The sequence below is a fragment of the Pantherophis guttatus genome, chromosome 17 (genome assembly GCF_059756535.1).
Source record: "Pantherophis guttatus breed Tessera chromosome 17, ASM5975653v1, whole genome shotgun sequence".
Classification (NCBI taxonomy): Eukaryota; Metazoa; Chordata; class Lepidosauria; order Squamata; family Colubridae; genus Pantherophis; species Pantherophis guttatus.
In genome coordinates this window covers 15,230,951-15,258,935 of record NC_142079.1, presented here as the reverse complement: position 1 = coordinate 15,258,935, position 27,985 = coordinate 15,230,951, and the positions used below count along the sequence as shown (strand labels likewise).

The 27,985-nt window shown below is 51.3% G+C and overlaps 2 protein-coding genes across 6 annotated transcripts in view; both read right to left on the bottom strand.

The window, feature by feature from the left end:
* Nucleotides 1-61: 61 nt before the first annotated feature.
* Nucleotides 62-9,480, bottom strand: DGCR6 (DiGeorge syndrome critical region gene 6). 4 transcript variants are annotated; one of them, XM_087880156.1, is made up of 5 exons: nt 8,797-9,480; nt 5,340-5,500; nt 3,820-3,920; nt 3,518-3,658; nt 62-2,164 (listed from the first exon to the last, which is right to left on the bottom strand). In XM_087880156.1, the coding sequence occupies exons 1-5, from the start codon at nt 8,910-8,912 to the stop codon at nt 2,081-2,083; spliced, it is 603 nt and encodes a 200-aa protein (XP_087736282.1). In that variant the 5' UTR covers nt 8,913-9,480; the 3' UTR covers nt 62-2,080. The 4 variants fall into 4 exon arrangements, with proteins under 4 accessions (XP_087736282.1, XP_034294338.2, XP_087736280.1 ...); XM_034438447.3 differs by lacking the exon at nt 8,797-9,480 and adding an exon at nt 8,314-8,585; XM_087880154.1 differs by lacking the exon at nt 8,797-9,480 and adding an exon at nt 8,314-8,506 and having other exon boundaries at nt 5,336-5,500.
* Nucleotides 9,481-15,230: 5,750 nt separating this feature from the next.
* The window catches only part of SCARF2 (scavenger receptor class F member 2), a 70,328-nt gene continuing 57,573 nt past the window's right edge, over nt 15,231-27,985 (bottom strand). For both annotated transcript variants that reach the window (XM_034438444.3, XM_034438445.3), the window contains 2 exons: nt 22,165-22,317; nt 15,231-16,956 (listed from right to left, as the gene is read on the bottom strand). In XM_034438444.3, coding sequence (XP_034294335.2) covers nt 15,914-16,956; nt 22,165-22,317 — 1,196 coding nt within the window. In that variant the 3' untranslated portion in view covers nt 15,231-15,913. The remainder of the gene's footprint in view (nt 16,957-22,164; nt 22,318-27,985) is intronic.

Sequence of the window (27,985 nt, the reverse complement as noted above, 5' to 3'; positions counted from 1 at the left end):
CTTCCCACAAAACAAATCCTAGGTATGTGTTCTGTTAAAAAAAATCTTATCAATTAAAATATTTAAGTGAATTGGGCAAAGCCCTCAAAATGTATTAAAATTTTAAGCCATTTTCCTTTCCATTGCATTTAACCTTTCTCACAAATTTATATTTTCCATCATTTCTTGGTAATACAGGCTGGGTCAAACAATATGAAATCATTCATTTCCACTAAACAAAGCTGTATGCCTAGCAACAACTACCGGTACCAATAGCTCCTATTTTACCCCTTACTATTTTTGATAGCACAGTATCTCTCGGCAGTAGAGTCCTTCACATTTTTGCATTCTATAATCTCCCAGGACTTGAAATGGCTGCTTCACATTAGAACCATCATTAAAAAGGAAAATAATGAATGTTTTTCCTGCATCAACTCAGAAAAGCTCAAACTTCCCGAGCTGCTGCTGATCCAACGTCTACAGAGGAATTGATTGAGTCTGTCATCTGCACCTTCATAACTGTCTGATTTGGTTCTGCAACCCAACAAGACAGACACGGACTTCGGAGGATAATCAGAACTGCAGAAAAAACAATGGCTACCAACCTGCCTTCCACTGAGTGCCTGTATACTGCACGAGTCAAAAAGAGGGCTGGGAAAATATTTACAGATCCTCGCATCCTGGACATAATTTATTTCAACTTCTCCCCTTAAAACTAGACACAGGACAGATTTCCCCCCCATGCCATTACTTGGCTAAACACTTAATTCCCACAGCACTGTCTCATTTCTCATCTTTCCTAACTTATATTAGTTTATGATTTATAAAATTGATGTTTGTAACTTATGATTAATGATTGTAATTATTATTTATGATCTATGACCGATTATTTGTTGTTTGCATATATACTGTGAGTTTATGCACCTGAAATTTCTTGTGTGTCCAATCACACTTGGCTAATAAAAAATTATGTTGTGTTGTACTGTGCTCTGCTCTATTCATTCTATTCTCCACATATAACGGAATCAGAACAATAAAGAAATCCTATTTTACCTATTATCTGCAAGTACCTTATTTCCAGTTCTCATGTTTGGACCAACTCCCAGGTTGTTGACTGGGGAATTGTGGGAGTTGATGTCCTAACATCATCAGGTTACCAAGTTTAAAAGACATTTAACACTAATTCATTGTGTACCAGAATACTAGAACTGTGGTGGCGCAGTGGTTGGAATGCAGTATTGCAGGCTAATTCTGCTGTCTGGCAGGGGTTTGATCCTGACTGGCTGAAGGTTGGCTCAGCCTTCCAATTTTCTGAGGTCGGTAAAATGAGGACCCAGATTTTTGGGGGCAAGAGGCTGATTCTGTAAATCACTTAGAGAAGGCTGTAAAACACTGTGAAGTGGTATATAAAATGCTGTTTGCTAAATATATGGGAGTGATTAAAAAAAACTGTTCCGTATCATAAAAATCAAATTCTGGAAACACTCCCATCCATGGGGCTCTTCTTGTTCCTTCTCCCAACGCTTCCTTCTCCAAGACGAAAAACTTGGAGAGTTGGCCGTGGGCTTGAACCGAGCTATACAACACAGCTCCTTTCTTGGTGGGGCTGAATGTTGATGGTTGCTTCTGCAATTCCACCCCCCCCCCCAGCTGCTATGTGTTTTTTAATCTATGTTTTTATCCTTTTGAATACTGTTAGGCACCTGGAATCATGTATTTGAGATGGGCATCCATAGAAATCTACATACTGAATAAATAAATGGCGTTTATTGCCTTTTTACAGCCTGTATTCCCTATATTACAATTTCAAAATATCAACCTTTAGATATTTTGGAAATTCCTCAAGCGTTATTAAAAAACAAACAAACCAGGACCCCCGTTGTAAAAAGGACCAAAGACAAACTTGATCTGAGCTCCTTCACGCGAGGGGGGTGGGGGGGGGGCAGCAAGAAAGCTCTGGGCCTGCCTGACCCCCGGCCTTGTTCTGCTCTCTTGTGGGGCAAGCCTCTTAAATAAAAACAACACACTCGTCATCCATTTTTCCACCAGAGCCACGAGGGTCAATACCAGGTGTGGTGGGAGACGGTCCCCGTGTCCCTTCTCAAGAGAACAGCTGCCTGGGCTGCATTTCCCTTTGCTGCAGCTTCCGGATGAGCTCCAGCATATTCATTTGGAGCATCAATTCCTGGGAGAGAAACAAAAAGAGTTTTATGTTTCGTTTAATTTAGAAATAAAAGCAAGCCAACTTCTTCCACCCATCCGTCGGCAAAACATCTTGCAAGAAGCAAAGGGAATAGAACAGAGGTCTTCAAACTTGGCAACTTTAAGACTTGTGGACTTCAACTCCCAGAATAGCATAGCTGGCTGGAGAATTCTGGGAGTTGGAGTCCACAAGTCTTAAAGCTGCCAAGTTTGAAGACCTCTGGATGAGAAGCCAGTGTGGAGTTTTGTTAGCAGATATGTTATCCATGTGCCCAGAAAGAGAAATATCTGCCTCTACCTAGGATCGAACACACACCCTCCTGATTGTGAGGCAAGAGCTCCACCTCTAGGCCACCACACCACTCCCCTTCATAGTATAAAAAATAAACACGTGTCTCTCCTCCAGGGCCATCTGTTGCTGCTATGTAAAGAGATTCTGCAGGTCCGGTAGACGAGCCCCCATTCCCTCTATTCCTAGCAGGCTGCTCTGCTCCTGGGGTGGGGGTGTTGTTAAGCAATTTCCAAGTGGGTGGGCCGCTAGAGCCCCCATCCCTTAATCTCAGGAGGGGAGAAGATGGGCCCTTGCATCTCTCCCTGCTAGACCCTCTAGAGCAGTGATAGCTAACCTTTTTGCTGTCGCATGCCAAAAGCGGGGATGGGAAGTGCGGGGGTGTTGCACACATGTGTGCCCACACCCATAATTCAATGCACCCCCCCACAAACGCATGTGCGGGCAACCTCTCTGCGCTCCCCCCTGCTTTTGGCATTCAATGGCACGGTGGGCCCGGTAGGCCCATTTTTGACCTCCCCAGGCTCCAGAGGCTTTCTTGGAGCCTGGGGAGGGCGAAAACGGCCTCCACCCCCACCCCCCCGAGACCCTCCGGAGGCTGGAAATGGCCCGTTTCCGGACCTCCGGTCCCATGTTTCTGGCCTCCAGGGGGGTGGGAAAGGCCGTTTTCACCCTCCATAGGCTCCTAGAAAGCCTCTGGAGCCTGGGGAGAGTGAAAAACGGGCCTCCCCCCTGGAGGCTAGAAACAGCCTGTTTCCCGACTTCCGGTGGGCCCGAAAATCAGTTGGCCTGCGCACGCATGGGCACCAGAGCTGAGCTAGGGCAATGCTTGCATGCCCACCGATATGGCTCCCACCGATGTGGCACGCATGCCATAAGTTCGCCATCATGGCTCTAGAGTGAGTAGCTTCCCCCCCCCACAGAATAGGGTATCTGCAGCCCCCTCCCCCATCCTTCCACCCCTTTGGGTTGCCTTGCCCAAAGCTGAGTGCCACCTTCTTGCTGGCACTCAGCTTTGGGCAAGGCAGCCTTCCGGCTTAAACAGACCTGGGGATTGGTGGTGATGTAGAAGCCAGAGACGCCAGCTTTCTCCAGGGTGCTCTGTTGGTCCACCACTTTCTGATCCAGCTCCAAGACTATTTTCTCGTCCATCATCCGCAGCTCGGTCTGAATTCGCTGCTCCACAGCCTGAGCAAAGGAGAAACCCAGAAGGCCAAAGGAGAACCGCCATTAACAGCGTTTGGCATTTTGAACGGTGCTTCGAGCCATGGGCTAAGGGGCAAGGAGGCCCTCCATCCCACCTTCACCCCCACCAAGGGTACTCCGACTGTGGCTACGGCTGCCTTTACCTCCATCTCTCGCTGCTGAGCGGCCTTCAGAAGGGGCAGGTTGTGTGGCTGGCAGCTCTGCTGGTCCTCCTTGTGTTTGCGGAAGGTCTCCTGCTTCAGGGCTGGTGAGAAAGGGAGCGGGAAAACGGAATGAGGTCCCCAGGATGCAGCCAGACTAACCTACTCACAGCCTCTGTTGGCTACTCTGCTGTGTTCCTGGAGTGTACAGGTAGTCCTCGACTTACAACAGTTCCTTTAGTGACCGCTCAAAGTTTATTTATTTATTTATTTATTGGTTCAATTTATATGCCGCCCTTCTCCAGAGACTCAGGGCGGCTTACAATGCTTTTAAGCAATAGCCTTCATACTTTTGTATATACCTGCTTAGTAGGGCTTTCACCCCCCCCCCAAAGCGGTGTTCTTTTTTTTTATATATATACAAAGTCAGCTTATTGCCCCCACAATCCGGGTCCTCATTTTACCTACCTCGAAAGGATGGAAGGCTGAGTCAACCTTGAGCCTGGTGAGATTTGAACTCGCAGTAATTGCACGCAGCTGGCAGCTAAGTGCTACTTTAACAGTACTTTAGTCCGCTGTGCCACCAAGGCACTGGTTACAACGGCACTGAAAAAAGTGACTTGCAACCGTTTTTCACAGTTGCAACCTTTGTAGCATCCCCTTGCTCATGCAATCATAATTCAGGTGCTTGGCAACTGACTCATACTTACGACCGTTGGTGTGTCCCAGGGTTGTGTGATCCCCTCTTGCGATCTTTTGACAAGCAAAGTCAACGGGGAAGCTAGATTCACTGTGCCGAGAAAGGTTGTAAAATGGGGCAAAACTCTCTTAACAAGTGTCTCACTTAAGAACGGAAATTTTGGGCTCAATCGTAGTCGTAAGTCAAGGACTTCCTGTAATGACCAGCACAGGGAGAGAGAGTGGCTGGACAAGAGAAAGGGAGGGAGAAAGGATCAGTCAAGGTGGCGCAGTGGTTAGGGTGCAGTACTGCAGCTACTTTAGCTGACTGCTAGTTCAGCAGATCAAATCTCACCAGCTCAAGGTTGACTCAGCCTTCCATCCTTCCGAGGTGGGTAAAATGAGGACCCAGATTGTTAGAGGGCAATATGCTATTTAGTATACTGTGTAAGCCGCCCAGAGTCCTCAGAGAGTGGGCGGCATAGAAATATGACTAATAATAAATAAATAAATAAATAAATAATAAAATAAACCAATGGAACTGAAGTTGCCTTCAGACGTTGTGGGAGCTTCATCACTGGAGGCTTTCAAGAAGAGACCGGACGGCCCTCTGTCAGAAATGGTGTAGGGTCTCCTGCTTGGGCAGGGGGTTGGACTAGATGACCTACAAGATCCCTTTCCAACTCTGTTAATCTGTATCTGTATCAGAGCTTCTCCACTGCGGCCTTCGGGTCCAAGCCCCTCTCAGTGCAGGAATCTAAATTAAACTACCCAAACATCTCAAAACCCTCTGCCTCCCAGGTCATTTATTTCACAGCCCAATTTTGTGCAAGTGGCTCACTTGCCTCGATGCTCCGTCTGCAGTTTGAGCCGCTGGTTGTAGAGGTTTCGCTCCGTCAGGTGCTGGATGTCCAGCAGGCCCTGTACGATCTCAAAGACGGTCCCATCAAGGAGGGCCAAGGCCAGGTCGCTGAGGATGGTGTAGGAGAGCCTCTGCTGAGAAGAACTGGGGGAAAGAAACTTCTGTGTCATCAGGACTGCGCTGAACGGGAGGGCAAGTGAATCTCAACCATGGAAACTCAACCATGGAAAGAGGCCCGTAAATTGCCTCTTTCAATTGTTAGTTTACTTTAGTGTCGTTGCATCTCGTACAACGAAATTAAATGCCATCTTCTGTGTAGATTATAATTATAAAAATAAAACACAAACACACATCCTTCACATTCTATACAACTGAATTGAAAACCCGATATTGCATTAATATTGCACTATACCCATGATGGTGAACCTTTGGCACGCATGCCACAGGTGGCACATGAAGCCATATCAGTGGGCACGCGAGGTCAGCTCCAGCACGCATGCGTGCGCCGGCCAACTAATTTTCAGGCCTTCCGGTTTCACGAGAAGTCAGCGCATGCGCCGTTTTCGGTCCCCAGAGGCCCTCCGCGGGGGGAGGCCATGAGAGGCTCTGGAACCTGGGGAGAAGAAAAGACGGGCCTACCGGGCCCACTGTGCCATCGCGTGCCAAAAGCGGGGGGAGTGCGGGGGGGGGGGTCGCACGTGCATGGGTGGGGGCAGGGCACATAGAATTATGGGTGTGGGCATGCGCGCGGGTGACAGCCCCCCACTTTTGGCACGTGATGGCAAAAAGATTAGCCATCACTGCACTATACAGTAGAATTCAGTATAGTTACTGCCCTGGGATAGAAGCTGTTTTTCAGCCTATTTGTCCTTGTTTTTATTGTCCTGTACTGTCTGCCAGATGGTAATAGTTCAAAAAAAAAAAGGGTGCCCAGGATGAGATGGATCTTTAAAAATGTTTTGAACTTTCTTAAGGCAGGGGGGCTATTAAGCTCTTCCAAAGAGGGGGGAGGGCAACCCATGATCCTCTGGGCAATGACGTTGATCCTCTGGAGCGCTGTCCTATCTGCCACTGTGCAGTTGGCAATAAAGGTTGCAGTAAGTTAAAATACTCTCTATGGTGCAGGGGTAAAAGGTCACCAGCATTTTTTCATTTCAGCTGGCCTGCTGTGCCTCTGCCAGCGGAAACAGAGCTTGGGAGGGCCACGCGCAGCCCTCCCAAGCTCAATTTTCTCTGGCAGAGCGCTGGGGCCACCACAGGCGCTCCCGATACAAGTGATGTCATGCTGGCCATACTGCGCCTCCCCTACAGGTCAAACACAACCGTGATGTGGCCCTCCACAAAATTGAGTTTGACACCCGTGTTAGCTCAGTCTTGTTGGACAATGGGACAAATAAGGGCCTGGAGACTAAAACAGATGAAGAATGGCTGCAGGATTTGGGTTTGGAAAGTCTAAAGAAAAGAAGAATTAGGGGTGACATGATAACAGTACTTGAGAGGCTGCCACAAAGAAGAGGGGGTCAAATAATTCTCCAAAGTACCAGAAAGCAGGACAAGAAACAATGGTTGGAAACTAATCAAGGAGAGAAGCAACCTGGAATTAAGGAGAAACTTCTTAATTCCAGGTTGGAATTAAGGTAGAAACCTTCCTAAAGTGAGGACACTTAGCCAGTGGAACAGCTTGCCACCAGAATTCATGGGTGCTCCATCTCTGGAGGCTTTTACGAAGAGACTGGACAGTCACTTGTCTGAAATGGTATAGGGTCTCCTGCTTGAGCAATGGGCTGGACTAGAAGACCTCCAAGGTCCCTTCCAGTTCTATTCCTATTCCTGCTCTGTTCTAAATGTATTTCAAGGCCTACCCTAAACTCAGTTAAGCCTGCTTCCAACCCCTGACCATTAAGCTGCTCGGGGGAGCTTAGTGGAGCTTCTATCGCAAGAGGCCATCCACATCCAAAGAGGTACGGCTACCTTGCAAAAAAAATGAGAAATAGGCAGCTTGAGTGACCACTTTGGTAGCCTCCTAGAGAGCTTTGTGTGGCAGGGATGTAGGTCACCCAGGTGGAGGAGCAGGTGCCCTCTGATAGGTGGAGAAGGGAGGCCGGTCACCTCCTTGGGAATCCGGATGGCTTTATGACGTCATCCCTGCTGGCTGAAGGGTCAGTTACTGTCAGTGATCAGTTATCAGAGGGAAGGTGCCTTCCTGGAGATAAGCTGCCCTTCAGTGGGGCTCCTGGACTCTGGGGAAGCCTTCAGAGGGGTGAGTGAGGGTGAGAATCTGGGTTGGATTTAGGGTGGGGGACAGGCTGAAGGGGAGGGGGTAGGGAGGGGTCTGGGAGAAAGAGGGGGTTAAAAACCAGAGCCCTGGTGGCGCAGCAGACTAAAGCACTGTTATTAACATCCGCTGCCTGCAATTACTGCAGGTTCGAATCTCGCCAGGCTCAAGGTTGACTCAGCCTTCCATCCTTTCTAAGGTAGGTGAAATGAGGACCCAGTTTGTGGGGGCAATAAGCTGACTTTGTATAAAATATACAAAAGAATGAAGGCTATTGCTTAACGCCTTGTAAGCCACCCTGAGTCTCCCGCATATAAATCAAATAAAAAGGGGGGGGGGATGGGGAGGGGAAGAGAGGGGGATGGGGATGCGAGGAGGAAAGGAAGATGGGGAAGGGGAGACAAGGGGGGCAAAAAGGATTTTTGGTTTATTTATTTTTTTTTAAAAAAACGCCTTTTTAGAAAAAATCGCGTTAGGCTTTCCAGAAGCTGCCCTTCCTTAAATTTGCCTCCCCCCTGAACAAACACCCCCTGGCTGTGCCCCCCAAAACCAGGCACCCCCCTTCCCCTGGGGCTTCCGGGTAGCTCCCTCTGCCCCCCCCACCTTCGGACGTTGCGGTCGGGGGGAGGGGAGGGGGCTGGAGACCCCGCCGCCCCCCCTCGCCCCCCATCCCCCCACCCACCTGGGCAGCTCCTTGACCAGCGCCTGCAGCTCCGAGAGCAGCTGGTAGTGCCGCGCCTGCTGCCGCGCCGGACGGTCGCCGCCCAAGCCGCCCCCCCCTCCTCCTCCTCCTCCGGCCGGGGTCCCTCCCGCCTCGCCCTCCGGGAAGACGAAGGCAGCCCCGAACCGCTCCATGGACTGCAGGGCTGGGGGGGGGGGGGCGTAGGAGGGAGGGGGGGCGGAGCGCGGCGGCGGCTTCTCGCGCGAGCCTGCAGACGCCCCTCCCCTCGCCCCTCCCCCTCCCAGACGGAGTGAGGGGGGGCTTCCTCCGCCTTGCCCCCCTCCCCTCCCCTCCCCGGGGCTGCTTTCTCCTGCCTTAGCTGCTGCTAAGAGGCGGCCGGGGTCTCCTCTGGGGATGCCCAGCTGGCGCTTCGGTTGATGCGACCTAAACCTGCATTGGCAGAGCCGCGTCCTGGGTGTTGCTTGCTGGCTCGGATTCCGTTACCGTTGCTTACAAGGGTGCAAAATCACGTCTCTCCCCGACCCCCCCTCTCCACCTCCGCCTGGACCCCCAGCCTCCTGTTCGACGAGCGCTCGGAAGAGTTGCATGTGAGCCTCCATATACAGTAACAGTCTTTCATAAGCTGTTTTTCGAATCCGAGTCTTCCGGATCAGCTCTCCGGCTTGGCGGATAGTTGCAATTCCAGCACGTGGTCAGGAAATGGCGATCTTTTAGAGATTAACAAAATTGGAAGGGACCTTGTAGGTCATCTAGTCCAACCCACTCCCCCAGTGATGCCAGTCCAGTCTCTTCTTGAAAGCTTCCAGTGATGAAGCTCCCACAACTTCTGAAGGCAACTTCTGTTCCATTGGTTGATTGTTCTCACTGTCAGAAAATTCCTCCTTATTTCCAGGTTGAATCTCTCCTTGATCAGTTTCCATCCATTGTTCCTTGTCTGGCCTTCAGGTGCCTTGGAAAATAGCTTGACCCCCTTCCTCCTCTCTGTGGCAGCCCCTCCAATATTGGAAGACTGCTCTCATGTCTCCCCTAGTCCTTCTCATCTTCAAACAGTGGATCCCCGATTCACCGGCGGGATGCCAGGAGGAGGCGCTTTGACTCCACACCTCGACATAGCAAGGATTCCCCTGTGATAAAGGCTTCCCAAGGGACCCCAATGCTGGTTACTCCACGTGCTACACCCCCCCCTTGTCTGTTTCCTCCCTTGAAATCGTGGGTGAGCCTTTCACCCCCAGAGGGCAGCCGAGCATTAGGGTTTTGGTATCTCTGGGTTGCCCTCTTCTGGCTGGCAAGAGTTGCGGCCTCTGGATATGTTTGGAGAGTAGGGTTTAGCTGCAGGAACTGGCGCAGGAGAAGCATAAACCACCCCAAGAATGTAGGGTTAGGAAAGAGGCAAGAAGGAGCCAGGTTCCACCCAGCAGCCACAGAGAAGGGAGTTCCTGGCCAGGAAGACTGCAGAAGGAGGTTCTTTCCATCCAGGTATAAAGTAGTCCAGTGCAGTGGTGAAATCCAATTTTTTTTACTACTGGTTCTGTGGGTGTGGCTTGGTGGGCGTGGCAGGGGAAGGATGCTGCAAAATCTCCATTCCCACCCCACTCTGGGGCCAGCCAGAGGTGGTATTTGCCGGTTCTCCGAACTACTCAGAATTTCCGCTACCAGTTAGTCAGAACCTGCTGGATTTCACCCCTGGTCCAGTGGCCCCCAACTTTTGGGGCATCAGAGACAGGTTCCGTGGAGAGACGTTTTTCTGTGGACCAGAGGGTGTGTGGTTTTGCATGCTGCCTGCATGCCACGGATGGGGCTTCGCTTATTTGTGTGGCCCAGTTTCTGGCATGCCTGGGCCCCATGCTGATCCACGGACTGGGGGTTGGGGACCTCTGGCCTAGTTCAGTTTCAGGGCTTGTCTCTCTAGTTCTTTCTTTCTCAACCATAGCAATGTCTAAGGCAGAGGTCTTCAAACTTGGCAGCTTTAAGACTTGTGGACTTCAACTCCCAGAATTCCACAAGTCTTAAAGCTGCCAAGTTTGAAGACCTCTGGTCTAAGGTGTGGCCTTCAACTCCCAGAATCCCTCAGCCAGCATCTTCAAAGTTGCTGAGGTTGCGGAATTGCCGCTCTAGTTTGATTGACTGCCCTGCACCAATTCATTTTGTAAAGGAAAAGTGGCTGCGGAAGTCAAAAGAAGAGGCGGAGGAGGGCAAGTCTGGAGAACAAATTTACTGGTCTGGAACATGGAAATTCAGTATCCTTCGACATGCTCTGGGATACCCATCCAGAGCACCTGGTGGACTCCTGATGGAGCAGAGCCCTTAAGCCAGGGGTGTCAAACTCAATTTCATTGAGGGCCGTATCAGGGTTGTGTTTGAAGGGGGGGCAGTGTTAGGAGGGGGGGCAGGGAGTGTGGCTAGTGGGGGCGTGGCCTGCTCGATGTCATTCATGTTGGGGCACCTGTGGTAGCCCAAGAACTCTGCCAGTGAAAATGGACTCCTGAACTCCATTTTCGCTGGCAGAGGCAGCGCGGGCTGGTACCTTGCTGTTTCCAGGGTGGCCCTGTGGGCCAGATCCAAGCACCCCGTGGGCTGGATGCGGCATCCCTGCCTTAAGCTGTCTTTCGCCCCCCCTCCCTATGGATAGACAGTAACTCCCAGATTGGGTCAACCGTCAATCAGTCTTTTATTTCAGTCCACGACCACAGACTGAAAGTGTGGTGGCTTGTAGACACATCTGCCCCATCAGGGTTTCCCAGCCTTGGCATCTTTTAAGACATGGGACTTTGATGCTGGCTGGGCCATCATGGCAGTTGAAGTCCACACGTCTTAAAAGTTGCCAAGATTGGGAAACTGCACTCCGTGGAGAGGAGGCTGTGTGTGGATTTCTGCATGGCTGGTCTATTCGGCAGCCCCAGTGAGCACATCATGGCTGAGAGGGGTGACGGAACAGCCCTAAGTGGCCCTTTGGATCTTCTCTATGAGCCGCGGTGGCACAGTGGCTAGAATGCAGTACTGCAGGCTACTTCTGCTGACTACCGGCTGCCTGCAATTTGGCAGTTTGAATCTCCCCAGGCTCAAGGTTGACTCAGCCTTCCATCCTTCCGAGGTCGGTAAAAGGAGGACCCAGATTGTTGGGGGCAAGAGGCTGATTCTGTAAATGCTCTGAGAGGCTGGAAAGCACTGTGAAGCGGTGGGCTATTCCTATTGCTGTTTTCCTTCCTCCCTCCCTCCCTCCCTCCCTCCCTCCCTTCCATGGTGCACAGTGGTTAGAATGCAGTATTGCAGGCAAACTCTGCCCACTGCCAGAAGTTCAATCCTGACTGGTTCAAGGTTACCTCAGCCTTCCATCCTTCTGAGGTTGGTAAAATGAGGACCCAGATTGCTGGGGCAAGAGGCAGACTCTGTAAACCCCTTACAGAGGTCTGTAAAGCACTGTAAAGTGGTATATAAGTCTAAGTGCTATTGCTATTTTCCTTCCTTCCTTCCTTCCTTCCTTCCTTCCTTCCATCCATCCAGCCAGCCAGCCAGCCAGCCATCCATGGTGCACTGTGGTTAGAACCCAGTATTGCAGGCAAACTCTCCCCACTGCCATGAGTTCAATCCTGACTGGATTGAAGAGATGATATTGTGCAGATGGTATCATGCTGCGTCAGTTGGAGGGGTTAGGGGTGGGGGCACCATGTTACGGTGGTTCTCCTCCTTCCTTTCTGACCGTATGCAGTCTGTGTTGACAGGGGGGCAGAGGTCGACCCCGAGGCACCTAGTTTGTGTGGTGCCGCAGGGGTCGGTCCTCTCGCCCCTCTTGTTCAACATTTATGTGAAGCTGCTGGGTGAGATCATCCGTGGTTTCGGGGTGAAGTACCATCAGTACGCTGATGACACTCAGCTGTACATTTCCACCCCGGGCCATCCCAATGATGCCCTTGAAGTGATGACCCGGTGCCTGGAGGCCCTACAGATCTGGATGGGGAGAAACAAGCTCAGGCTCAACCCCTCCAAGACCGAGTGGCTGTGGTTTCCAGCATCCCGTCATAGTCAGTTGGTTCCATCACTAACTATAGGGGGTGAGACCTTGGCCCCCTCAGAGAGGGTTCGCAACTTGGGTGTCTTCCTGGATTCACAGCTGTCTTTAGAAGACCACCTGATGGCTGTGGCCAGGGGGGCTTTTTATCAGGTTCACCTGATCCACCAGTTGCTTCCCTTTCTGGACCGGGACGCCTTGCGCATGGTCACTCACGCCCTCATCACTTCCCGTCTGGACTACTGTAACGCTCTCTACATGGGGCTTCCCTTGAAGAGCACCAGGAGGCTCCAGCTGGTCCAGAATGTGGCTGCGCAGGTGATTATGGGGGCGACTCGGTGCTCCCATGTAACACCGTTCCTGCGCGAGCTGCACTGGCTCTCAGTGGTCTTCCGGGTGCGATTCAAGGTGTTGGTTGCCACCTTTAAAGCACTCCATGGCACGGGACCTGGATATTTACGAGACCGCCTTCTACTTCCGATAGCCTCCCACCGACCAGTACGCTCCCACAGAGGGTCTCCTCAGGGTGCTGTCAGTTAGATAGTGTTGACTGGCGACCCCCAGGGGGAGAGCCTTCTCTGTGGGGGCACCTGCCCTCTGGAACGAGCTGCCCCTGGAGATTCGTCGGATTTCCGACCTCCGTACTCTTTGGATAACCATGACCTGGATGACTGAGAATTTCCATAGACATATATTGTTCCTTTTGTTGTGGCTTGATTTTATACAGCATATGAGCCTCAGTGGCGCAGTGGTTAGAATGCAGTACTGCAGGCTACTTCTGCTGACTGCCGGCTGACTGCAATTTGGCAGTTCAAATCTTACCAGGCTCAAGGTTGACTCAGCCTTCCGAGGTGGGTAAAATGAGGACCCAGATTGTTGGGGGCAATAGGCTGACACTGTAAACCGCTTAGAGAGGGCTGTAAAGCACTGTAAAACTATTGTGGCCTGTGCAGCTAGTAGCTGATTCTGACAGCAAAGAGGCTGGTGTGGTGCTGCACCAGCAGCCTGGGCAGCTGGCACTCGAGTCGGACAATGAGGAGGCTGGAGAAGATGTGGTGCCAGAGGCGGGGATTCAGCCAGGGCCTTCAGAACCTCCAGAAGCTCCCATAAGTGAAGAGGAAGAAGAGGAGGAGCCTCTTCTCGATGCACGGGAGCACAGAGCTGCCAAAAGGCAGGAGTGGCTCCTCAGGAGGAGGTCTCCTTGAGAGTAAGGCTTGGGGCTAATTGGCCACTCCCTTAGCCTATTTAAGGAAGGACGATGACTGAGGCAATTTGCAGGGAACTTAGTTCACTCTCCTTCGCGTCTGGATCTTAGTTCTTTTATCAGTGTCCTGCAAATTGCTTCTGGGCTTTCTGCCAATCCTAGTAAGATTACGTTTATTTATTCTTTGGATTCTTGTAGGCTGTTAAGAAAGTTAATTAACAGCCTTTGGGTGAAAAAGACTGATTTAATTTAGTAAACTAAGGTTTGTACAGACTTTGTATGTGCTGCTTTCTTTGGATCCGTAGCTGGGGCAGAACAAAAGCGGTATATAAGTCTAAGGGCTAAGTGCTATATGGACTTCCCATTTTTGGTCTGGCATCGCCAGTATTGTTCAATTTACTGAAACTTCACAGGGTTGCCTGAACTCGGCACAGATTCCTTTCCTTAAACAACAGGTGGAGGAGGAAGGTTCATCCAGCTGCACATTGGCCAGGGGCTGCAGTGCCCTTTGCCAGCTAGAAAGCCAGGTACTGGAAGCCCAATAACAATTCCCATTAAGCACCAAGTGCGCTTCAATATAAAATGAATATTAAAATAAATTAAAATGAGTTTGGTTCAAGAGCTCCAGCTCTTGTCAGCTACAAGTTCACTGGCTGCAGCAGTGAACATCTGTAGTTCAATCAATCAATCAGAATAGAGCTGGAAGGGACTTTGGAGGTCTTATAGTCCAACCCTCTGCTCAGGCAGGAAACCCTATACCATTTCAGAGAAAGTGGTTGTCTTATCTCTTCTTAAAAACCTCCAGTGTTGGAGCACCCACAACTTCTGGGGGCAAGTTGTTCCACTGGTTAATTGTCCTCATTGTCAGGAAATTTCTCCCTAGTTCTAGGTTGCGTCTCTCCTTGATTAGTTTTCATCCATTATTTTTTGTCCTGCCCTCAGGTGCTTTGGAGAATAGCTTGACTCACTCTTCTTTGTGGCAGCTCCTCAAACATTGGAATACTGCTATAATTATCTTCCCTAGTCCTTATTTTCTCTAGACTCGCCATACCCAGTTCCTGCAACCGTTCTTCATGTTTTAGTCTCCAGGCCTTCAATCATCTTAGTTGCTCTTCTCTGCACTTTTTCCAGACTCTCAACATCTTTTTTCTAACGTGGTGACCAAAACTGGATGCAGGCTTCTAGGTGTGGCCTTACTAAGGCTTTATCCAAGCTGGAAACACTTTTGGGATGGGAAGAACCTTAGTGGCTCTTTGAAATTTCCCATAATCTCCTGGCACAATGTTTCTTTGGAGAATTACAGGAAATTAATGGGCCAGCAACCACCCTGCCCACAAGCCAGAGTCAGCTTTGCCAAGCGGGGCGTCTTCCAGATGTATTGTCCTGATAAGAATGTCTTTGGGATAGCAATTCTGGGGATGGTTCTGGAGGGCAGCAGAAACCTAGTGCTGACCCCAAGCCAGAAGGTTCTCCTAGAATGCCAAGTCCCCAAGCTACCTTGAGGGCTGGAGCAGGGTGGCCCCTAGTTAATCTTTGCATGGGAGACCCCCAGGAAACCCACCTGAGAAATCCAAGGAGATGAGACTGGCTTCCTTCTGGCCAGTCATCCTGAGCCCCTCTAACCTTAAGGAGGGAAAGCTGGGCCTGGGGGAGGCAGGCAAACGGTTCACCAGAAACAGGAGTCCAAAGACCAGGACAAGGCAGAGCTAGAAATACCATCCCTTTATTTGAGGAAGCACCAGATGGAGCCATGCTGGCCTTCAAAGACCTCCTTGCTGCTGCCCCCACCCAGCTCCCAAGAGGAGGAGGAGGAGATATTCCAGGAGCTGGATCAGAGGCAGCTCAAGTGCCTGGGGAACACAACCCACCGCCTGGCCGCTGGGAAGGGCCCAAACCAAGTCTGTTCTGATCGTAGCCCGCAGGTCAGCCGGCAGCAGCCCCTGCAACCCCCCCCCACTTCCTGCAGAGTCTGCCCTCGCTTCCCAGGGATTGTGGACCCCCAAAGTGAAGCCCGCCTCCCGCTTTAAGGGGCAAGAGGCTTTCCAGAGATGAATGCAGCCCCCCCTCCAAGAAAAGGCCCCGCTGCTGAGTCCTGGCTGCCTGCTGACTCCCTCCCCCCAGCAGCGCAGTCTCAGCCCCCTCTCTGCCCCAAACCCACCCCCAGGCACCCTTCCCCAGGCCTGCGAGGGTCTCCCCTGAGTTCGAGGGAGAGAAGCAGGTCTATGCAGTTATAACAGAAAGCCCCCCACCCCCTCCCTGCCAGAGCCCAGCGCCAGCGCCGGCTCCCCGAAAGCCCCTCGACCCATCCCAGGGAAGCCCAGCCATCCAGAGAGAGGCTGTGGCCCTCTTTGGGCCGGGGTCTCCGCTGGTCCCGCTTCCCCCGCCCGGCCCTACTGGACAGTCTGCGGGGGGCTGGCGGCCCCCTCCCGGCCCTTCTTGCGCGGCGGCTTCTTGATGGGCGTCTTCTTGACGGCGGGCTCTCCGGGCGCGGGGGTCGCCTCGGGGCTGCCACCGCCGCCGCCGCTCTGCTTCTCCCCGCTCTTGGGCTCGGCGGGGGCGGCAGCGGGGGCGCCGGGCCCCAGCAGTTTCTGCAGCGGGGCGGAGGTGGGCAGCAGCGGCTTGCCGGCCTTCTGCCCGGCGGGGGCGGCCGCCTGCTTGGCCTTCTGCGGGGGCGCCGGCTTCTCCCGCTGGGCCGGGAGGGGGCTCATGCCGTTGGGCCGCGCCGCCGCCTCGCCCCGCTGGAGGCTCTGCGTCTTTTCCTTCAGCTGCGCCGCCAGCAGCGTGGCGGCCTCGGAGGAGAAGCCGGGCGGCGCTTTGGGCTGCGCGGGGCTGCGGGGCGCGGCCGGGGGCGCCGGCCTCTTGAGCGCGGCGTGCAGGGCGCCGTTGAGGTTCTCGGCGGGCTCCGGGCCGGTCCGGCTGCGCTGCCTGGGCTGGGCCTCGGGCTCCTGCGGGGGCTTGGGCGCCCTTTCCTTGGCCCGCGCGGCCTCGCCGGGGCTCCGCTTGCGCTTGGAGGGGCCGGGCCGGCGCTCGGCCGGCAGGGAGTTGCTCTGGGCCGCGTTGTACTTGTGGTGGATCCAGGAGACCTTGGGCTTGGTGGAGGGGTCCGGCGGGGGCGGCTTGGCCCGCTCCGGGGACGGCGGCTTGGCCGGGGCCGCCTCCTCCTCCTCCCGGGACTGCTTGGAGAGGCGCGCGATGCGGGCGTAGAGCGCGCCGCTGACCGAGCCCGAGCCGCAGGAGGAGCGCTCGCTGTCCGAGGACTTGAGCAGGGGCGCCTCGCCGCCGTCCGCCGGGCCCGGGGGGCTCTCCTTCAGGACGGTGTACTCGCCCGCCTCCGCCGCCTCCTCCGCCGCCGCCGCCGCCGCCGGGCCCTTGCGCAGCGGCGCCTTCTCCAGGGTGCTGCTCGGGGCCGAGACGCGCTCCTTGTGGTCGCTCTCTGCGGAGGGAAGGGAGGGAGGGAGGGCGGTCAGCGGGGCTGCGATCAAGTCAAGTGAGCCAAGCTGCAGGGAAGACCCCCCCCCTTTTCTCTCTCTCACCCACCCAGCCACCCACTCTTTGAGGGCAGGTAAGCCTTCATCCCCCCAGCCCCAACATTGACCCCCTCCAAGCCTATTAAAAAGCCCATCCATAAAAAAGATGTGGAGACTCTAGAGCAGTGTTTCTCAACCTTGGAAGCTTGAAGATGGGTGGACTTCAACTCCCAGAATCCCCCAGCCAGTCCATCCATCTTCAAGCTACCAAGGTTGAGAAACACTGCTCTAGAGACAGTGCAGAGAAGAGCAACCAGGATGATGAGGGGGCTGGAGGCTAAAACATATGAAGAACAGTTGCAGGAACTGGGCCTGGCTGGTCTAGTGAAGAGAAGGACCAGGGGAGACATTTTATTTTGTTTGTTTGTTTGTTTGTTTGTTTTATTGAATAAAATTTATATGCCGCCCTATCTCCGAGGACTCGGGGCTCACAACAATAAAACAACCAGTTAAAAATATGAAATACATAATATGTAATTTATATTAAAAAAACCCAAATCTAAAAACCCTCTCAGTCCAGACATATTTGAGGGGTTGTCACAGAGAGGAGGGGGTCAACCCATTTTCAACCTAGATTCAATCTAGAAATGAGGAATTTTCTGTCAGAGCAACCAACCCATGGAACAGAAGTTGATTGTTTTAACTGTCAGGAACTTTCTCCTTAGTTCTAAGTTGCTTCTCTCCTTGATGAGTTTCCATCCGTTGCTTCTTCTCCTGCCTTCAGGTGCTTTGGAGAATAGTTTGACTCCCTCATCTTTGAGATATTGGAAGACTGCTATCATGTCTCCCCTGGTCCTTTTTTCAATTAAACTAGCCATACCCAGTTCCTGCAACAGTTCTTCATATGTTTTAGCCTCCAGTCCCCTAATGGTTTTTGTTTCTCTTCTCTGCACTCTTTCTAGAGTCTCCAATCTCTTCAGGATTCTTTTTTCTTTTTTTAAGAGGGAATTGGTATGCAAAATTTGAGATAAAATTAAACAGCCTGAACTGAGTTCATGATACTGAGCAGACTTTTAGTGTTTTTTTTTTTTTAAATCAAAATTAGCAAACATTTTTTCCCCCAATATTGAGTCTGAGACGGCTACACATTTCCCTCAAGAGCCCTCCTGGCAACAGTTGAAGGAACAATTCTTCTCCCAACTCCAGTGCCAAATTGGAGACCGCTAGATTATGATGTTTTGGAAGGGATTTTTTTTTTTGTTGAGAAATATGTGTGGCTTTTGTACCAAAAGCATTTTGAGAGGTTTTGAAGTTTCTTCACCCACGGATATCGTTGCATATTTGCCCAACGTAGTTAACTCGCTTATTACATTAACTCGTTACTTGGAAAGACACAAATAGGTCTTTGTTTTTTAAAGCTAACCGGACGCTCCAGTCACACAACACCCTAAGCCAGAAAACAAACAAGCCAACTACAAACTAACCAGGGTTAGCCTATTAAATGGTGCATCTGTGGGGACAGTCCATTTCAAGAGGCTGGAATCCAGCAGCCTCTGGAAGCCAAGGGGGTGGCTGGCTGTCACGCCAGGATCCAAAGTGAGTCTGAAGCGGTGTGTGCGTTTGTGTTTGTGTGTCTTTTGAAAGCTGGCTGGAAACCAGGGATGGGAAGACATCCCTGAGACAAGGAATTGTGACAGCATATAGGGTCAACTAGAGCAGGGGTCTCCAAGCTTGGCAACTTTAAGACTTGTGGACTTCAGCTTTGCTGGCTGAGGAATTCTAGGAGTTGAAGTCCACAAGTCTTAAAAGTTGCCAAGTTTGGAGACCCCTGAACTAGAGAATGGGGAAAGCAGGGTTGGAGAGGGAAAGTTTGTTTCCACAGAGAGGGGACCCTTTTCCTGTTCATGCATGCCCCCCCCCCGACATGTGCCAAAGCAGCCACAGAATTTTCATCTTGTGCACAACGAGCCTCCGTGACTTCAGGAGTTAATTTCCACTGGTGGGAACATCTCTGTCTGGTAATTATGGTGTAGCTTTTTTTTCTTTCGAAGTCATGCCTGTGTGGCCCAAGAATTCTTTAGGCATTACAGGGTCCTTTTGTGAAGGGCTGTTATTTGCTACAAAAGGGCTGCGGTGGAGCTGGGATCGAGTCAAATTCCTCGGCTCCATAATGGTTGCCAAAATAACAGAGAGAGGAGAGGAGAAATTAGGAGCTCGGATCCTACGAGAAGCTCTGACCGTGGGCCTGCCATCCAAATGCAGAATGGAGACTTCCAGCCTGCTTTGCTATGACCACGGGTGCACCCCTCTAATTCCAGAGAACTCCAGCGGGCTTATCAGCATCCTAGTCCTCAGTTTTGCAAAGGAAAACATGAAGAGGGCATGAACAGTTTATCTTACAGGAAAAACCTTCTGGAGAGGTTTCGGCAGCCGAAGTGAGAGGCAACAAAGGTACCCGTAACTTCATCAGGGATACAAGAAAGTTTGTAGTATGGATAGTCCTCGACTTACAACATTCACTTAGTGACCGTTCAAAGTTACGACGGCACTGAAAAAAAGGGATTTTAGGCCATTTTTCACACTTATGGCCGTTGTAGAACCCCACGGTCATGTAATCAAAATTCAGGCTTATTTTTATGCCCTTTGCGGTGTCTTGGGATCATGTGATCCCTTTTTTACGACCTTCACTGACCAGCATAGTGCATGGGGAAGCCGGGTTCACTTAAGAACCATGCAACTCAGTTGACAATCACAGTGACTCGCTTAACAACAGTGGCAAGAAAAGTTGTAAAAGGAGGGCAAAACTAAATTAACAAAAGTCTCGCTTCGCAACAGAAACTTGGGGCTCCAATGTGGTCGTAAATCGAGGACCACCTGTACAAAATAATGAGGCTGGTGCTTTGATGTTCCCTTTATCCCTGGTTTCTTAAGAGTCATATGTTAGTCAAGAAACGGGTTTGGGGGAAGTCTCAATCCAACCCTTTGCAACGTGATGTTTGAGGGACATTTTGCCACATCGAAAGCTTTGCTGGCTGAGGAACTCTGGGAGTTGGAAGTCCACAAGTCTTAAAGTAGTCAAGGTTGGAGACCCCTGCTCTAAAAGCAGGAGTCACCAACCTTTCGGACCTCAGGGACCACTAAATTCATAATTTTAAATCCCCGTACCACTGATACAATCTGCCTAATGACCGGCTGGGTGGGTGTGGCTAGGTGGTCATGTGACTGGGTGGGCGTGGCCAACTCTGACTCTCCACCCGGGCTCCTTAGAGCCCCAATAGGAAGCAGTTGTTGGAGCTAAGCAGCCACCACGAGAAAGAGTGGGCAAAACAACTCAGTTCAAATTGGATCTGGCCGAGAAGGAGGCTCAGCAGAAGCACCTCACTGAGGACTAGGAGCATAGGCTTTCCAAGCAGAGGGAAGACCTGAGGGAGTGCAAGGCCAGGTACCAGCGCCTGGAGACTCAGCGGGCTGAGATGGTCAGCCAGTTCCAGGCCATGATGCAGTCCCACTGGAACGAGGCCCTCCGGCTCTTCGCCACCAGCGGCACTTCCCCCCAGCCTTCGCAGCAAAGCCCCGGCAACAGGAGGCCAAAGCAGATCCCAAGTCGGAATTTCTGCCCCCCTCCGACCCGCACAAAAAGACCCCAAAGAGGGAGACTCTCTGCAGCAACAGAAATGTTCATTGCATGTATCCAACCCATGGGCCATAGTTTGAGGACCCCTGATTTAGTGCAAAATAAAAAATGCAAATAATTTTTCTGTGGACCACCAAAATTTTCTTGTGGACCACCAGTGGTCCATGGACCACCAGTTAGTGAACACTGCTCTAAAGGACTAATTCTGAAAGGGGAAGGGGCTCTTGTGAGCTGGGAATTTTAGCATCCTCAAACCACAACCACGATCTGATTGGCAGGACCCTTGCCAAAATTGACAGGGGTCGACTTTGATGTCCGATAGATGAGACTAAAAGCCTTCAGGAGGAGCCAAGTTGTGGGAGTTGCTTTGCACCTGGGCCTTCCTTGTTTTTTCCCCCTTCGGGTTATTTGGAGTTCGATTTTTTTTAAAGGCATTGAAACATACGGCTTGAAGCTTAACACCTCAAAAACCAAGATCATTGTTGTCAGCAAACGACCCATTTAATTTACCCGCTGAAGTCAAAACAAGGATAGAGAAAGCTCAAACAGCATTCTTCAAAATGAAAAAGGTCTTCTGCAGTCACGACATAAGCCTAAGATTGAAAAATCAGGCTTGTCAGATGTTACATCTTTTCTATCCTGCTCTACGGAGTGGAGAGTTGGTGTCTGAGAGAAAGCCACTTGAAGAGACTAGAAGCATTTGAAATGTGGATTGACAGGCGGCTGTTACGTATAAATTGGGTTGAGAAAATCAGAAATGAGGAGGTAGTCAGCCGCCTGGGAAAGCCAAGGGAAATCATCAAAACCATAAAAAAGCGAAAATTAGAATATTTTGGACATGTGATGAGACACCCGGAAAAATACGGCATCCTTCACAGGGGTGAAATCCAGCAAGTTCTGACAGGTTCTGGAGAACCGGTAGTGGAAATTTTGAGTAGTCCGGAAATACCACCTCTGACTGGCCCCAGAGTGGGATGGGAATGGAGATTTTGCAATATCCTTCCCCTGCCATGCTCACCAAGCCATGCCCACAGAACCAGTAGTAAAAAAAAATTGGATTTCACCACTGATCCTTCACCTAATCCTCCAGGGAAAGCTTGAAGGCAAATGAGGTCCAGGCAGAAGAAGAATATCATGGCTTCAAAATCTAAGGGTCTGGTTTGGACAAAACTCAACAGCCCTTTTTCGTGCAGCTGTTGATAAAAATAGGATGGCCAACATGATTGCCAACGTCTGATGACAGATATGGCACAAGAAGAAGAAGAAAAGTATTTTGATTAAATTTGGGGCATTATTAGACAGCAGTGGCCCAACTTTGGCAATGGGTCCCCAGCAACATGTGTGTGTTTGCGTGTGTGTATGCACTCTTACAGGTTTTTTTGTTATCCCAACTTTTCCTAATAACCATTCAAGGAAATGATGCCCTTCTGGACTAATCTTTGCTCTTGGTAGCCACTGATTACCACTTTCAGTGGCCAGATCTGTCTCAAGGGATGCCTTGTGTGATGGGAGTCTGGCTTGTGCCAGGAGTTCCACTGACCTTCGTGGGGCACGCAGTAGACGGGTCCTTCGTCTGTGGTATCGAAGGAAGAGAAGGAGCCCCTGGACGACCAGGAGGGTGACGGCTGATCGACCACAGAAGGAGGTTCAATGAAGCTGCAGTTCAGGGTGTTCTCCAAGTCATGATGAGCCACTGCAAGACACAAAGAGGGTGGGGAAGGAAGGTCCAATCAATCAATCAATCAGTCAATCAGAATAGAGCTGGGGTGACACGATAGTTGTCTTATCCCAAAGGTACTTTTTCAAGAGGCAACTGGACTTTCTGGTTTTTCTTTGAAGATGTTGGACAGAGACGTTGGACAGAGAGGACTTCTGGTTTGAAAGAGGGGTCAAAGAGGCCATCTACGTCAAAGTTGAACAGCCTTCTCTTAACAGAGGGGGACGGATACGACATCATCTATCTCCAATCTACAACACAATCCCTTCAGCAGTTCCAAGAAGGCCATTTGCACCACTCAGGTGACCCTGAGGACACAGATAAACCTCCAAGTGGCCACGACCCTCTTAAAAGGATGCAAATGACCAGCTGTCTGCAAGGAGTATAAATCCTTCCATTCCCCACTATCCTGTCAGAGCTGAAGAAGCTTCTTGGATGAGAAGCGAAACGTCTTCAAAGAAAAACCAGAAAGTCCAGTTGCCTCTTGAAAAAAAAGCACCTTTGGGACAACCAATGCCTGGAGGATGGAGAATCTCCATAGACAGGCAGTTGTCTTAGTTGGCAAGGAGAGATCCCACCTAGAACTGAGGAGAAATTTCCTGACGCTGAGAACAATTCACCAGTGGAACAGTTTACCTCCAGAAGTTGTGGGTACACAACTTCTGGAGACTTTAAAAACACTAGAGGTTTTTAAAGAAAAGACTGGACAAAAGACTACTTTCCATATGCAACATTGTGCAAAGATCGGACTTTCAGGGGCAAAGTATCCTTTGCAAATGTCTTTGGGCATCTATGTAACTTCTGTTGGGAATATTGAAAGCAACCACAGAAGCCCGGGAAAAGATAACGGTAAAAGTAAAGGTTCCTCTCGCACACCTGTGCTAGTTGTTCCTGACTCTAGGGGGCGGTGCTCATCGCTGTTTCAAAGCCGATGAGCCAGCACTGTCTGAAGACGTCTCCATGGTCATGTGGCCAGCCCGACTCAATGCCAAAGGTGCGCTGTCACCTTCCCACCAAAGGTGGTCCCTATTTTTCTACTCGCATTTTTTACGTGCTTTTGAACTGGTAGGTTGGCAGAAGCTGGGACAAGGAACGGGAGCTCACCCCCATTACGCGACACTAGGGATTCGAACTGCTGAACTGCCGACCTTTCTATCGACAAGCTCAGCGTCTTAGCCACGGAGCCACTGGGTCCCTTTTGACTGAGCCGCTCTGGCAGCGATGTGCCAGGCGAGCCCAACAGAAGGGCCTCTGTGCGCAGCAAAATCTCGGAGGGGAAGCAGCGTTTCCGATGCCTTCAGACCTCTGGTTCTGGGTGAGTCACCGCCAAATAAACCATGCCGAGAGAGGCTGAAGGTGCCTTTCCTGTGGGCCTCTCGCCTTCCCTGCCCCAGTGTTTATTCTGCTGCAATCCCTGGCCTCGTGATTCTTAGAGGGGGCAGCCTCAGTGGGGGCTTTGCAGCTCTGAGTCCCCGAGTGGGAAGGCAGGAGGAGGTAAAGGCTGCAGGAACCGGCATAACCACCTTCGGGGCTTCATCATAGCCGAAAGCTGGACAACCAGGAGTTGCAGCCCAGGGTTATCCCTGATTTCCTCTCCTGCTTATTGGTCATTAATCATCATCAGGAAGGTGTCAACAGATGACATATGTGAATCCTGCGGCAGTCTACCAGGGGCCAGTTGGAAATCAGGGGTGTGTGTGCGTGGGAGGGGGGGAGAGATATATAATTTAAAATAGTGAGCTGCCAAAACCAGCCTTGCAACATCTCAGCAAATGTTCAGGAAGCTTGATAATTTAGATTAGGGGTCTCCAACCTTGGCAACTTTAAGGCTGGAGGACTTCAACTCCCAGAATTCCCCAAAGCAAAGCTGGCTGGGGAATTCTGGGAGTTGAAGTCCTCCAGGCTTAAAGTTGCTAAGGTTGGAGACTCCTGATTTAGGTAGTCCTCGACTTATAACCACAATTGAGGCCACTGCTGGAGCTGGTCCAGAGGAAAAGCGTTATTTGTGTCCTGCACTCTTGAACAAGACAGGAGAAGTCTTGGAAAAGCCCCCAACTCTCGTCTTTGCCAGGCTGCCTCTTCCAGTTCCTCCAGGGAGGAAGAAGGAAGGGATGGAAAGGAGTGGGGGAGGAAGGGGGAAGGAGAGAGGAGGGAAGGAAGGAAGGAAAGGAGGGAGAAGTGAGGGATGGAAGGAAGGGAGGGAGGGAGGGAGAGGGAAGGAAGAAAGGAAGGAAGGAAGGAAAGGAGGGAGAAGTGAGGGACTGAAGCAGTGGTGGGATTCAAATAATTTAACAACCGGTTCTCTGCCCAAATTATTTCTTCCAACAAACAATTCCCCCAAACTGCTCAGGAAGTTAACAACCGGTTCTCCCGAAGTGGTGCGAACTGGCTGAATCCCACCACTGGATGGAAGGAAGGAAGGAAGGGGGAGGGAGGGAGGGAGGGAGGAAGGAAGGAAGGAAGGAAGGAAGGAAGGAAAGGAAGGAGAAGGGAGGGACGGAAGGGAGGAAGGGAGAGGGAGGAAGGAGGGAAGGAAGGAAAGGAGAGAGGGAAGGAGGGAGGACAGGAAGGAAAGAAGAAAGGTGGGAGAAGGAAGCAAGCAAGCAAACAAACAAGCAAGCAAGCCAAAGCAGGAGAAGAAGGGTGCCCTGCCCTGCCTGCAGCTCTGTCTGGTGCCCCCACCCCCTCTGTGCTGCAGCCATGGGGGTCTTCCACAGCAAAACTGGGTAAGGAGAACATGTGGCAGGGCCAAGCCAAACAAAGGAGCTTGGCACCAAAGCATTTCATTCTGGTGAGATAAGAGAACTCTGCCAATTGAGGGGCGCTCCGGGAGGGCCAGCCTCAGAGTTGGTGCAGGCAGAGGGAGAAATGCAGGAGGACGTGGGACTGGCCAGGCCCCGAATGGCTCTGGAGGTGGCAACTGCGCAATCCTTTTGTGTCCGTGGCAGTGCTGAAAACCGCCCTTTGCATGCGCAGTGGCCAGCTGATCGTCAGGTGCACATGCGTGCTAGAACCTGGAAGTTTGGCTTTTCCAGAGCGCAACCTCAACGAGCATGCATGCGCACACACGACATTTCCGCGCAACCTTTTCGGCACTCAGTACCTAAAAGGTTCACCATCACTGCCATAGACAATCCCTCAAGTACTCTACCGGAAGACAATTATCATGTCTTCTTTTCTGATCCTTCTCTTCTATCGGCTAAACATATCCGGAGGTGGTATTCAGCCGGTTCAGACCAGTTCAGGCGAACCGGTTGTGGAAATTGCAGGTGGGCCCACCCCCCCACCCCCCCACCCCACTTCTATGCTGTCCTATTTAGGCACATTTTTGAGGCCGGGCGCATGCACAGAAGGCGCACACGCGAGCAAAGCACACGCGCGGAAGGCCGTGCATATGCACGCACACTCACATTTGGGAACCGGTAGGGAGAGTAAGTGAATACCACCCCTGGACATATCTATGTCCCCCTCAACCCTTTGTCATATGATTTAGCCCTCAGACCCTTTATTATCTTTCTGGCTTTTCCCTGTACGCTTTCCAGGGTCTATGGCTCAGCAGGCCTCGGGAACACAGCTAGCAAGTCTCAACCGCTAGATCAGGGGTCTGTAACCTCAAACGCTCAAAGAGCCATTTGGACCCGTTTCCCACAGAAAAGAAAACACCGGGAGCCACAAAACCTGGGTGGGTGTGGCCAACTCGACGTCACTCACTTTCACCAGTCACATGACTCCCTAGCCACACCTACCCAGCCGGGCATTAGGGCAGAGAACTGGTTGTTAAAAAACACCGGGAACCACAAAACCCTTTTGACATCTCTCTCTCCCTCTCTCCCCACCTCTCCCTCTGTATCTCTCTATGTCTCTCTCTCCCTCTCCCTCTCTCTGTCTCTGCCCCGGCCTCTTATCCATCACCCGCCGTCACCCTTACCTTCTCAGGCCAGGCGAGGAGTGACTAGGAGGGGAGAGCAAGGGTGGGGGGCAGCCAGTGGTGGGATCACCTGACAGGGAGCCACAGCAGAGGGCCCAAAGAGCCACATGTGGCTCTGGAGCCGCAGGTTGATGACACCTGAGCTAGATGGTTCCAGTACGGTTTGAGTGGCTTCAAATTACGGTTCAACCATGGTTTATTGGATCAGTCCCGACCAGCAGGCTTCCCACAATATTAAAACCCATCCCCCATGGTTTGCAGACTGCAAGAGGCAGGCCTCATTTCAGCTGAGCATGTTGTAGGAATGCAGCTGGCTTTGTTTTAGTTGTTTTGCACAGCCTTGAGATGCAGCCACAAGGGAAGTTGATGGTGCTCCTGTCTCTTCATTTCCTGGATGGAGCATCTGGCTAGCAGCTGTCGGAAAGCAGGGTCTGAAACTGGCTTTGCTTGATCTGACCAGGTTCATCCAAAACCTGGGCTGAGGTTGGGCAGTGGGACTAGTAGCCGGGATGCTCCATTTCTAAGCAATCTGCCTCGGATTGTGCGGCACAATCCGTCTCCTCTTCTGGAGCCCCAGCAAAGAGCACAACTGCACGACAGAGGCCAAGGGGAAAAGCTCTCGCTGCCATTGTTTATACAAAATCTCCAACCAGCAGTCAACGCCAGGAAATGCAGACACACAGACTCATTCAGTCCCAGTCTCTCCTTCGGAGAAAGGGCCTCTGTGCTGGCGAGGGGAGGGAAGCCCGGCCCCAGCGTGCTACTGTAAACATAGCTCTGAGGATCATTTCAGGAGGAAAACGTTCCAGGGGCTTTGACGCTGCAGCTTTCAGGACCTTTCCCAACTGTATTTCCCAGCGAGATTTGGAAAAAACAGAAGAGAATAACAGAGTTGGGAGGGACCTTGGAGGTCTTCTAGTCCAACCCTCTGCTTAGGCAGGAAACCCTACACCACATCAGACAAATGGTTACCCAATCACCTCTTAAAAACTTACAGTGTTGGAGCATTTACAACCTCCGAAGGCAACTTCTGTTCCATAGGTTAATTATTCTTACTGTCAGAAAATTCCTCCTTATTTCCAGGTTGAATCTCTCTTTGATCAGTTTCCATCCATTGTTCCTTGTCTGGCCTTCAGGTGCTTTGGAAAATAGCTTCACCCCCTCCTCTCTGTGGCAGCCCCTCAAATACTGGAAGACTGCTATCCTGTCTCCCCTAGTCCTTCTCTTCACTAGACTAGCCAGGCCCAGTTCCTGCAACCGTTCATCGTATGTTTTAGTCTCCAGACCTTTGATCATCTTAGATTAAGATTAACAGAGTTGGAAGGGACCTTGTAGGTCATCTAGTCCAACCCCCCACCCAAGCAGGAGACCCTACACCATTTCTGAAAGATGGCAGTCCAGTCTTTTCTTGAAAGCCTCCAGGGATGAAGCTCCCACAACTTCTGAAGGCAACTTCTGTTCCATGGGTTGATTGTTCTCACTGTCAGAAAATTCCTCCTTATTTCCAGATTGAATCTCTCCTTGTTCAGTTTCCATCCATTATTCCTTGTCTGGCCTTGAGATGCTTTGGAAAATAGGTTGACCCCCTCCTCTCTGTGGCAGCCCCTCAGCTATTGGAAGACTGCTCTCATGTCTCCCCTGGTTCTTCTCATCTTCAAATAGTGGATCCCGAATTCACCGGCTGGATGCCTGGAGGAGGGGCTTTGGTTCCACACC